At 47.9% G+C, this 10281-nt stretch overlaps 1 protein-coding gene across 2 annotated transcripts; it reads left to right on the forward strand.

Moving 5' to 3' along the window:
- The first annotated feature begins 1818 nt into the window (after window positions 1-1818).
- On the forward strand, window positions 1819-8321 carry HSP90AA1 (heat shock protein 90 alpha family class A member 1). Of its 2 annotated transcripts, none has more exons than XM_033191233.1 (11): window positions 1819-1836; window positions 2868-3029; window positions 3119-3485; window positions 3807-3940; window positions 4243-4563; window positions 4679-4844; window positions 5270-5460; window positions 5565-5712; window positions 5944-6212; window positions 6790-7123; window positions 7546-8321. In XM_033191233.1, the coding sequence occupies exons 2-11, from the start codon at window positions 2868-2870 to the stop codon at window positions 7653-7655; spliced, it is 2202 nt and encodes a 733-aa protein (XP_033047124.1). In that variant the 5' UTR covers window positions 1819-1836; the 3' UTR covers window positions 7656-8321. The 2 variants fall into 2 exon arrangements, with proteins under 2 accessions (XP_033047124.1, XP_033047123.1); XM_033191232.1 differs by lacking the exon at window positions 1819-1836 and adding an exon at window positions 2099-2292.
- Window positions 8322-10281: the final 1960 nt, after the last annotated feature.

Consider the following 10281-nt stretch of genomic DNA (forward strand, 5'->3'; position numbering starts at 1 on the left):
TCTTCCGTGAGTCATCTGCACACAAGTTCTATTAGAGTGCTGGACAAGATTTCCTGGGGGCAAGGACCCACCTCCAGGAGCTCCGTGATTTGCCAGGGAGAGGGGCACGAGTCTGAGAAGAGAGAAGGAACAGCCAGCGGCTGGCAAATTGATGGTAGAAACCATGACAGAGGTCTCAACTGGTGTGTAACTGTGGAATGTCACCCGGGGACAGGACAAAAATGTCCTGTTTATTAACCGAGGCGGGAGAGCTGGAAAGACAGGAAGTTGTGGAAGGAAGGAGGGACATTAAAGGTGGGGCCTGACAGGAAACAGTGGTTCCCAGTGATGCCCAGACCCAGGGAGGGGCTTTGGGGCAGGTTCACTGGAGAAACGGGGAAAAATGAAGGTCCCAAAAACAAGACAGACTGTCAGAGCTAGGGCCCGGGATGGCTCTTCTGTAAGAAATCTCAAACCCCCTGGGCAATGGCAGAAACTGCGGTAGGAAAAGTTCCTACAAGTGAGGAGAATGGGGACAGTGGCTGGTGGTGACAGGAAGGAAACAGGCGGAGGAGGCATTCGCCAGGGAAGACCTTGCACCCCTTCAGCGACCAGCTCACCGCCCCGCCTGCTTCCGGATTCCTCCCTGCCAGTCCTGGCTGCAGTGTAGGGAAGGCCTGGGCCGGGGGCGCCCCGCCAGGCTGCGGAACAGCTCTCACGGGAGCCGGCACACACCCAGTAACCACCGCTGGGGCCCGCGCCACGTGGCTGCTACTTTCCATCCACTTCTTCCGCTTTGTAATGCCAGGCAAGACGCTTTATGTTGATTTCACACACTCTTAAAGGGTCCCAGAGTCTGAAAACCCCTGCTCCTGAGCAAGTTGGTTTTCCCTAGAGACCAGGAAGCGGAGGTAGTTCTGTCGTTTGTTTACACGGTAAGGAGCTTCCAGATTATTCCCAGGACCTGGCTATGAGTCTAGGCAGGAGGAGGCCCAATCATGGGAGGCGCCAGACAGGAAGAGGACAGAGACCAGGCATGGGATCCAGGTCTAAGGAACCCCAACACCTCCAAGGTTCTCACAGATGGCCTTGACCAAAATATCCGAAAATTCTCATGTAGAAACTGGCTCTTCCAGCCTGAGCAACATGGTGAAACCCCGACTATACAAATAAATGCAAAAACGAGCCGGGTGTGGTGTCCGCGCCTGTGGTCCTCCGCCCGCGCTCGTCCCAGCTGCTCGGAAGGCTGAGGTGGGAGGATCACCTGAGTCCGGGAGGTCGAAGCTGCAATGAACCCAGATTGTGCCACAGCACCCCAGCCTGGGCGACAGAGCGAGAGCCTGTCCAAAAACAAAAAAACACCTGTCTTTTAGGGCAGGTTAATCACCAAAGTGCCAAGTGTTAGATGCTTAATTTGGAGACCTCAAATCGGCAAAACGATGGGCTTTTAAAAATCATGCCGGGAGTAGCTGGGTAAGCATGAATTTATTCACCAAGGGCCCGATTCCCAAGCTAAGCGACCCTGAAGTGTGAAGGACATGGCTTCCGGGGAACCCAAAGGTAGGGAGCGCTCCTGAGCCAGCGGTGGGTCTGCAGACTCCCCGACCGCGCAGGCGGCGGGACGGCGTCCCCTGCGCGCAGCAGCTGGAGGCCAACAGCCCAACGGCCCCCACGGAGCAGAGCCCCGCGATCCCGGCACCGCCTGCGGCTGGGTGTTTCGGCAGCGGGCGCGCCGCCCGTCAGGACGACGGCTCCGGTAGTCTCCCGGGCGCGCGAGACCCGGGGCGCTCCCCGTCCACGCACGACCCTCCCTCCAGGCGCCCCTCCCGCCCCGGCCCCGCATTCTGCTCAGCCCAGGTGACCAACTACACCTCACTTCAAAGGCCCCCCACGCCCGGGCGTGCCCGCCGCCCGCGCTCGGCAGGTGGGAGTGCAGGGAGGAGGGCGCGGGCGGCCCCAGAAGGCGCCCGGACCTTCCCGAGAATTCCAGGCCGCGCAGGCGCATTGAGGTCGGCGCGGGGGCGTGCGAGAGGCGCGGGGCGGCGATTGAGGGAAGGTTTCCCGGGCTGGGCCACGAGCAGGGCCTGCGCGCGCCAGCGGGAGGGCCGGGCCAGGGCGAGGGCGCAGGCGCAGGCGCGCGGCCGCGGCGGCGGTTGGGGAGGGTTCTTCCGGAAGGTTCGGGAGGCTTCTGGAAAAAGCGCCGCGCGCTGGGCGGGCCCGTCGCTATATAAGGCAGGCGCGGGGGCGGCGCGTCAGTTGCTTCAGCGTCTTGGTGCTGCTCTGCTGTGGAACGTTTGCAGCCTCTTAGCCAAGGTGTGAGGGGCGGTTGTGGGGGCCTGTGGAGGTGGATTGGGGGCTGGGGGCGGCTGGCGCGGAGCGGAGGCTGCGGGGGCCAAACGGGAGCCCGGAACCCGCCAGGGCCGCGCTCCCGGGCGGCCGCGCTCCCTGTTCCGGAGGCCATGGGCCCGCTGCTGTCCCCGCACCCCGCATCAGGAATGGGCTGGGCGGCTGCTCCCTGAGGCTCCGCAGCAGCCCCGGAGCTGGCGCCGCACGCGAGCAGAGCGGCCCTGTCGCTGGGGGCCCCGGCGGAGGAGGCCGCCCTGGCGGAGCCGCAGCCCGCGCGGGAGGGCACACGGGGGGTCGGTTGGGGACCGCGGCGCGGGACTGGGCCGGGCCTGCAGCGGCCTCCCGGAAGCGCGCACACGCTCGTGGTAGTTACCGCGCTCCGAAATGAGGTCATTCTTTGTCAGCCGCCCTTCTATTTTCGGTTTACTTAAACTTCGCAAATCTGCAATCCGGCTTTAAAAATATTGGGAGGACGCGATGGAATCTAGTGTAGCCGCTGTAGACGTCCTGCAAGGTTTTAAACAGGCGCAGTGTCGTTCCAGATGCCTGAGGAAACCCAGACCCAGGACCAACCGATGGAGGAGGAGGAGGTTGAGACGTTCGCCTTTCAGGCAGAAATTGCCCAGTTGATGTCACTGATTATCAATACTTTCTATTCGAACAAAGAGATCTTTCTGAGAGAGCTAATTTCAAATTCATCAGATGTAAGTCGTTTATTAACCCAGAATAGGATTTTGGTTTCGATATGAACTTCTTGGGGGCTGTATGCTCAATTAATATTTTTTGTTAATAGGCATTGGACAAAATCCGGTATGAGAGCTTGACGGATCCCAGTAAATTAGACTCTGGGAAAGAGCTGCATATTAACCTGATACCAAATAAACAAGATCGAACCCTCACTATCGTGGATACTGGAATTGGGATGACCAAGGCTGATTTGATCAATAACCTTGGTACTATCGCCAAGTCTGGGACCAAAGCGTTCATGGAAGCTTTGCAGGCTGGTGCAGATATCTCCATGATTGGCCAGTTCGGTGTTGGTTTTTATTCTGCTTATTTGGTTGCTGAGAAAGTAACTGTGATCACCAAACATAACGATGATGAGCAGTACGCCTGGGAGTCCTCAGCAGGGGGATCATTTACAGTGAGGACAGACACAGGTAGGTACCTGAACACTCACTGGTTAAGTCAGTGGCAGAATGGTGGGGTGCTGCAACCCTTGGACCCCTGGGGATGCGGCGAAGTTCACAGAAATGTGTGTTTACCCAAGGATCAGGAACAAGCTAGAGCTCTGAATTAGTGTGTAATGGCATGACTTGGTGATTACTTTTTTTGGGCAAGGCACTTAGATCTGCTGTGGGAGCCTTTGCATGTGTAGTAAGGGCAAACCTCGCTTCATAGACACGTTATAAGGGTTAAGCATGGCGTTGAGCACTAAATTGAATGTATTATTGAGTTAATTTTCCTTATTTCTCTTGCAGGTGAACCTATGGGTCGTGGAACAAAGGTGATCCTACACCTGAAAGAAGACCAAACTGAGTACTTGGAGGAACGAAGAATAAAGGAGATTGTGAAGAAACATTCTCAGTTTATTGGATATCCCATTACTCTTTTTGTAAGTTTCTACATAATTGCAGAGTGGATTACTGTCTGTAGGTGACTGGGGTGACTGTACTACATCCTTAGTTCCCAGGTGTGTGGAACTAGTCTGAAGCCTGGGGAACCTAAGCTCTACTAACTCTTTGAAGGTCCCTCGGGCTATTAATATTAAGTTGGTATATCAAATATTGATGAGAAGCTGCCTGACTGCTTCTCAACCTCGCTAATTTAGGCTTTGGCCTTAGATTGAAAATAGAGGGGCAGCGCTATGACTTAGTTCTAGAGTGCAGCAGTGATGTGATTTCGTGTCTTTTGAAGGTGGAGAAGGAACGTGATAAAGAAGTCAGCGATGATGAGGCTGAAGAAAAAGAAGACAAAGAAGAAGAAAAAGAAAAAGAAGAGAAAGAGTCCGAAGACAAACCTGAAATTGAAGATGTTGGTTCTGATGAGGAAGAAGAAGAAAAGAAGGATGGTGACAAGAAGAAGAAAAAGAAGATTAAGGAGAAGTACATCGATCAAGAAGAACTCAACAAAACAAAGCCCATCTGGACCAGAAATCCCGACGATATTACTAATGAGGAGTACGGAGAATTCTACAAGAGCTTGACCAATGACTGGGAAGATCACTTGGCAGTGAAGGTGAGTGAGGAACTGATGGCTGCTTCAAGCTTGTCCTTAGGTTATCATCCCACCACCCCAAATATCTGCTCTAATGCATTGTTCATTGGTACTTAGTGTGTCTGTTCTATTACAGCATTTTTCAGTTGAAGGACAGTTGGAATTCAGAGCCCTTCTGTTTGTCCCACGACGTGCTCCTTTTGACCTATTTGAAAACAGAAAGAAAAAGAACAACATCAAATTGTATGTACGCAGAGTTTTCATCATGGATAACTGTGAGGAGCTAATCCCTGAATATCTGAGTAAGTATAGATAGGAAAAATAATCACTGTCACTGATTAAAGAAATACTTCTGGTTGGGCATGGTGGCTAACACCTGTAATCTTAGCAGTTTGGGAGCCTGGGGTGTGTGGATCACTTGAGGTCAGGAGTTCAAGACCAGCCTGGCCAACATGGTGAAACTCCATTTCTCCTAAAATTAGAAAAATCAGCCCGATGTGGTGGCAGGCTGAGGCATGAAAATAGCTTGAAAACCCCCCCGGGAGGCAGAGGTTGCTGTGAGCGGAGATTGCGCCACTGCCTTCCAGCCTGGGCAACCGAATGAGACTCTGTCTCAAAAACAACCTCGTATCATCTCCAGGTTCTTATCTTTGCTTTTGGGGGTTTATATAGTACCAGTGTTGTCCTTGGAATGACTCAGTGCATTTGGTTTTTATATTTTTTTCAGACTTCATTAGAGGGGTGGTAGACTCGGAGGATCTCCCTCTAAATATATCCCGTGAGATGTTGCAGCAAAGCAAAATTTTGAAAGTTATCAGGAAGAATTTGGTCAAAAAATGCTTAGAACTCTTTACTGAACTGGCGGAAGATAAAGAGAACTACAAGAAGTTCTATGAGCAGTTCTCTAAAAACATAAAGGTTGGTGTAAACATTTGACCATTGGTAGTTTTCCAACTGGCCTCTTTTTAGATTTTTTTTCTTGAATTCAGAAAGTCTTCAGTAAAGAACATACTTTGTTTTAGCTTGGAATACATGAAGACTCACAAAATCGGAAGAAGCTTTCAGAGCTGTTAAGGTACTACACATCTGCCTCTGGCGATGAGATGGTTTCTCTCAAGGATTACTGCACCAGAATGAAGGAAAACCAGAAACATATCTATTATATCACAGGTAGGGGGACGCTATGTTACAGTCATATACGTTGTTGTTATAACTTTGTAGGCTCTGTTTTCTACTCGGGTAGCACTGTTATAATTGGCGTTGATCTAGGCAAGATAATTAACATGAACTAGATCATTATCTGTCTTAGGTTCTGCCTAGGTATGTGGCTAGCAAAAGTTAGAAGTAGATGAAGCCATTCTTACTGTTAAAAGGTCTAAAAGTAACTTTGTAATACTTCAGGTGAGACCAAGGACCAGGTAGCTAACTCAGCCTTTGTGGAACGTCTTCGGAAACATGGCTTAGAAGTGATCTATATGATCGAGCCCATTGATGAGTACTGTGTCCAACAGCTAAAGGAATTTGAGGGGAAGACGTTAGTGTCAGTCACCAAAGAGGGCTTGGAACTTCCAGAGGATGAAGAAGAAAAAAAGAAACAGGAAGAGAAGAAAACAAAGTTTGAGAACCTCTGCAAAATCATGAAAGACATACTGGAGAAAAAAGTTGAAAAGGTATGTGAATACAGCATTTCCTGATCGTTGATACCTCTAAGGTGCTTTCAAGCTTAGTCATACATGACCCATTTTCCCTTGTTTTCAACTTAAAATAGAAAATTATGTCATGTATGGTTGGGTGTGGTGGCTCACGCCTGTAATCCCAGCACTTTGGGAGGCTGAGGCAGTGGATCACAAGGTCAGGAGGTGGAGACCATCCTGGCTAACACAGTGAAACCCTATCTCTACTAAAAATACAGAAAAATTAGCCAGACTTGGTGGCGTGGCGGGCGCCCAGAGGCTGAGGCAGGAGAATCTCCTGAACCCAAGAGGCAGAGGTTGCAGTGAGCCAAGATCACACCACTGCACTTCCAACCTGGGTGACCAAGCGAGACTATCTCGGGAAAAAAAAAAGGTGGTGTACGTAAAACGAAATTAATTATAACCTGTGCTCTTTGGCTATCTAATGCAACATTTAAGTTCTATTTGATAATAGTATTTCCGATCTATTGTTTGGGTTCTTCAGATTTCATTTGACAATGAAAGTTTAGGGTTTAATCTTTCTAGGCTCCTAGTCATCACTTCTTGATTACAGGTGGTTGTGTCAAACCGACTGGTGACATCTCCATGCTGTATTGTCACAAGCACATATGGCTGGACAGCAAACATGGAGAGAATCATGAAAGCTCAAGCCCTAAGAGACAACTCAACAATGGGTTACATGGCAGCAAAGAAACACCTGGAGATAAACCCTGACCATTCCATTATTGAGACCTTAAGGCAAAAGGCAGAGGCTGATAAGAACGACAAATCTGTGAAGGATCTGGTCATCTTGCTTTATGAAACTGCACTCCTGTCTTCTGGCTTCAGTCTGGAAGATCCCCAGACACATGCCAACAGGATCTACAGGATGATCAAACTTGGTCTGGGTAAGCCTTAAACTACGTAATGTTACAAAGGAAAGAAATACACGGGAGGCTGAGGCAGGAGAATGGCGTAAACCCGGGAGGCGGAGCTTGCAGTGAGCTGAGATCCGGCCACTGCACTCCAGTCCGGGCGACAGAGCGAGACTCCGCCTCAAAAAAAAAAAAAAAAAAAAAAAAAAATACACATGACAGTGAAGAAAGTGGTAAACTTTTCAGTTATCCAAACTTGGAGCACCTTGTCTTGCTTGGAGGCATTCAAGAATATTTTTTAGGGATAAGTAAGGTCTTACAAGAGCTAAGAAATGAAATTGAGATTCATATGCCCTGTAAATACTGTCTTGAAAGAAGGTGTAAACCCAGGAGTATTACACTAATAGTTGGCTTTAAGAAATCTTTCTAATATGAGGATTTTATTTTGGAAACAGGTATTGATGAAGATGATCCTACTGCTGATGATACCAGTGCAGCTGTAACTGAAGAAATGCCGCCCCTCGAAGGAGATGACGACACATCACGCATGGAAGAAGTAGACTAACCTCCGGCTGAGGGATGACTTACCTGTTCAATACTCTACAGTTCTTCTGATAATATATTTTCAAGGATGTTTTTCTTTATTTTTGTTAATATTAAAAAGTCTGTATGGCATGACAACAGCTACTTTAAGGGGAAGATAAGATTTCTGTCTATTTCTAAGTGATGCTGTGGTACCTTAGGCACTAAAGCAGAGCTAGTAATGCTTTTTTAGTTTCACATTGGTTTATTTTAACAGATTGGGGTAACGTGTGTTGTAAGATGTATGTAACATGTTAACTTTGTGGTCTAAAGTGTTTAGCTATCAAGCCGGATTTCTGAGTAGACCAAATCTTGTTATCGAAGTGTTCTTGAGTTATATACCTGGATGTTTAGAAAAGTATTTGTTACATCTTGTAGGATCTACTTTTTGAACTTTTCATCCCTTGTAGTTGCCAATTTTGCATGTACTAGTCCTCTAGAAATAGGTGAAACTGAAGCAGCTTGATGGAACTCTCCACAGGGCTTATTTTCCAAAGAAAAGTATTGTTTGGAGGAGCAAAGTTACAAGGCTACCTAAGCATATCATAAAGCTGTTCAAAAATAACTCAAGTCTTGTGGATGGAAATGTAGTGCTTGAGTCACATTCTGCTTAAAGTTGTAACAAATACAGATGAGTTAAAAGATGTTACGTGACAGTGTGTCTTATTTAGGGGGAAAGGGGAATATCTGGATGACATTGGTGCCACAATGTAAAACAGGTGCTAGCAGGAGATGGTTAAACACTGACCGCTCCAAGCGTTGACAGGATCTTCCCAGCATATACTCCGCAGGTGAGGGGTGGAGCGCATGAAGTAGGCACAGAAAATAGCAATGCAGACAATGTGTATCCCCTGTCTGCGTGAGTTAACACGTGTTCTCCCCTTAGTGTCCACATTGTTTTGATGTTATTCATGGAATACCTTCTGTTCTAAATAGTCACTTAATTTCTTGGCCTTGTAGTGTCTCAAAGTTGTTTACCAAATCTACTTAAAACTACCCTGTCTGAAATCTCTCCTTACTAATTTTGTTTTTTTATTGAGCCAGCTGACACCTGTAAGCAGCAGGTAACAAGCTGGTGGGAAAAAGATGGGCTGGCACAAGTCAAAAGAAAAAGTGCTGGGAGCGGTGGCTCATACCTGTAATCCAACACTTGCGGGAAGATCACGTGAGGTCAGGAGAGCAGCCAGCCTGATCGACATGGAGAAAACCCATCTCTACTAAAAATACAAAATGAGCTGGGTGTGGTGGTGGGCCCCTGTAATCCTAGCTACTGGGGAGCCTGAGGCAGGAGAATCACTTGAAACCGGAAGGCGGAGGTTGCGGCGGGCTGGGATTGTGCCATTGCACTCCAGCCTGGGCAGCAGGAGCAAAACCCATCTCAAAAGAGAAGATGGAGAATATCAGCTCAATAGGTAAGATTCCCTCTGGGGACTGGGAGTGGTAATGGCTAAATAGAAGTCTTCACTTCTGAAATTTGGTGGTTCTAGAAAAGAAAATTTGGTTAGATAGCATATAGGATTTGCATTCTGAGCCTAATGCAATATATAAAAATGATAGGAAATGCTTGGGACTTGGATATGTGACAGTGACTAAGGGGACAGTGCACAGGCAGGGAGAGGCCTTTGTCTCAGTCCCTCGTGCTAAGCAGTTATTGAATGCTTGGTAAATGGCAATCACATTTAATCCTTTAAATCCTCTGAGAAGTTCTTAGTTCCCTTAGACAATATATAGGAGGAATATGTAAATTGAGGTCTTAGTAGTGGCTGAATTGAAATTGAACTCCAAAGCCCCATTTTATTCTAAGTTTTGTTGCATACTGAAAGGTGTTAGCAGCTAGAAGAAAGGTTTATGGTGTTGAACTAGAAAGTGAATGGCAAAAAGGGCAAAAAGTCAATTTTGTTTCTTCCCAGGTCTAGCAAGGGAATATTAAATCTTAAGATTTCTTTCAATTTAAAACAAGGCACTTGAGGGGGTCCGTCAGTGTAGGACCTCTGTAAATGATCTCCCAAATGAACTCATCCTCCTGGAGTTACTGGAAAAGTGTTTATGGCAAATAGATGGGTACTTACTTGCGCATCTGGACCTATCTCCCAGCAACCCCTGTGCTGGAGACTGCACCACCAAGAAGATGGATCCCCAGCCCAGTGAGTGAGAAGGGAGCTAGATGACACATGAATGTCGTGCTGAAAATGCCCTTGTACTGCTCCAGGACCACAATTCTTACCCTATCGCTTCAAAATTCACTGTTGTTTCAAACCCTCCATCATCAAGTTCCATCCTGCCAAGGAGAGTAGTGAATGCAGAAAAGACATGCAAACTGGACAAGAGAAACACTTCATAGATGACATGGTTGTCTAGGTAGGAAACTCGTAAGAAATCTACCAAAATGATACTAGAAGTGATTTTAGCATAGGATTGGAGATCAATATATAAAAATCTGTTGAGCCAGGCATGGTGAGTCACGCCTGTAATCTTAACACTTTGGGAGGCCAGGGTAGGATTGCTTGAGCCCAGGAGTTCAAGACTGCCTAGGCAACAAAGTGAGACCCTGTTCCTCTGAAAAAATTAAACTAAGGCCAGGTGTGGTGGTTCATGCCTGTAATCCCAGC

This window comes from Trachypithecus francoisi, unplaced genomic scaffold (assembly GCF_009764315.1).
Source record: "Trachypithecus francoisi isolate TF-2019V2 unplaced genomic scaffold, Tfra_2.0 Lachesis_group3, whole genome shotgun sequence".
Taxonomy (NCBI): Eukaryota; Metazoa; Chordata; class Mammalia; order Primates; family Cercopithecidae; genus Trachypithecus; species Trachypithecus francoisi.